Source organism: Eimeria mitis, genomic scaffold, assembly GCF_000499745.2.
Source record: "Eimeria mitis Houghton genomic scaffold, Emh_scaff387, whole genome shotgun sequence".
Taxonomy (NCBI): Eukaryota; Apicomplexa; class Conoidasida; order Eucoccidiorida; family Eimeriidae; genus Eimeria; species Eimeria mitis.
The window spans coordinates 5,698-6,627 of NW_013572204.1; the positions used below are offsets into that span (position 1 = coordinate 5,698).

Below are 930 nucleotides of genomic sequence, written 5' to 3' on the forward strand. Positions count from 1 at the left end.
ACCCGGGGGCCCCGAGGGGGCCCCTCAGAACATACTGAAAAAGATGATGATGCACATCCCACAACATCCTGCTGCTGCTGCTGCTGCTGCTGCTGCTTCTGCTGCTGCTGCTGCGTCAGGGCCTTGACTACCTTGGAGAGAGCAAGAAGACTACGGTTTATGCTGCCCCCCTCTCGTTGCCTTGTGGGGTTTCCTTGGGGGCCCCCAGGGGGCCCCCCTGGGGGGCCCCCAGTAGGGGCCCCTGCACTCTCTGAGCCAGCTAAGTCCACCAGACTTAAAACAGAAGCGCGACGGGGGCCCCTCGTGGGGGCCCCCCAGCTAGCTGTTTCCTTTGGGGGCCCCTCCCCAGAAGAAATCCCTGCTGCTTCTGTTGCTGCGGGTGTTGCTGCAGCATCTGCTGCTGCTGCTGCTGCTGCTGCTGCTGCTGCTGCTGCTGGGGTGATAACGATGCGGAGGACCGCGTGAGAGCGGGAGGAGCGGGCGTTTGCTGCTGTTGCTGCTGCATGCCGCTGCTGCTGTCCCCTCTGCAGCAGAGACAGGGCCTCTTCTAGCGAGGAGACAGGGCAGCAAGACAGAGACCCCAGATCCAGTGTCCCTAACAATACATACACCCCAAACCCTAAACCCTAAACCCTAAACCCTAAACCCTAAACCCTAAACCCCAAACCCTAAACCCTAAACCCTGAGCAATCTAAGAACCGAAGTACTGTGCAAAAAAAAGGGTTTAGTAGACAGCTGAAACTCAACTGGCCCCAACAATCTAGGGTTTAGCAATTAGGGTTTAGGGTTTAGGGTTTACTGCGCTGCCTCACCGTCTGCTCTCTCACAGAGAGTGATGGCTCTCTTAGGCCGGGCATCTGAATGCAGGTTCCCTGTACCTGGGGCCCCCCCTCCTGTGGGGCCCCCAGGGGGCCCCCCAGGGCCCCCCCC

General features: G+C 59.8%; 1 protein-coding gene across 1 annotated transcript in view; it reads right to left on the reverse strand.

Annotated features, from left to right (window-relative positions):
• Positions 1–930, reverse strand: part of EMH_0010450 (uncharacterized protein) — a gene marked incomplete at both ends in the record, with an annotated part of 4,929 nt that overhangs the window by 2,567 nt on the left and 1,432 nt on the right. The window contains 2 exons of the mRNA XM_013498963.1: positions 36–595; positions 800–929. Coding sequence (XP_013354417.1) covers positions 36–595; positions 800–929 — 690 coding nt within the window. The remainder of the gene's footprint in view (positions 1–35; positions 596–799; position 930) is intronic.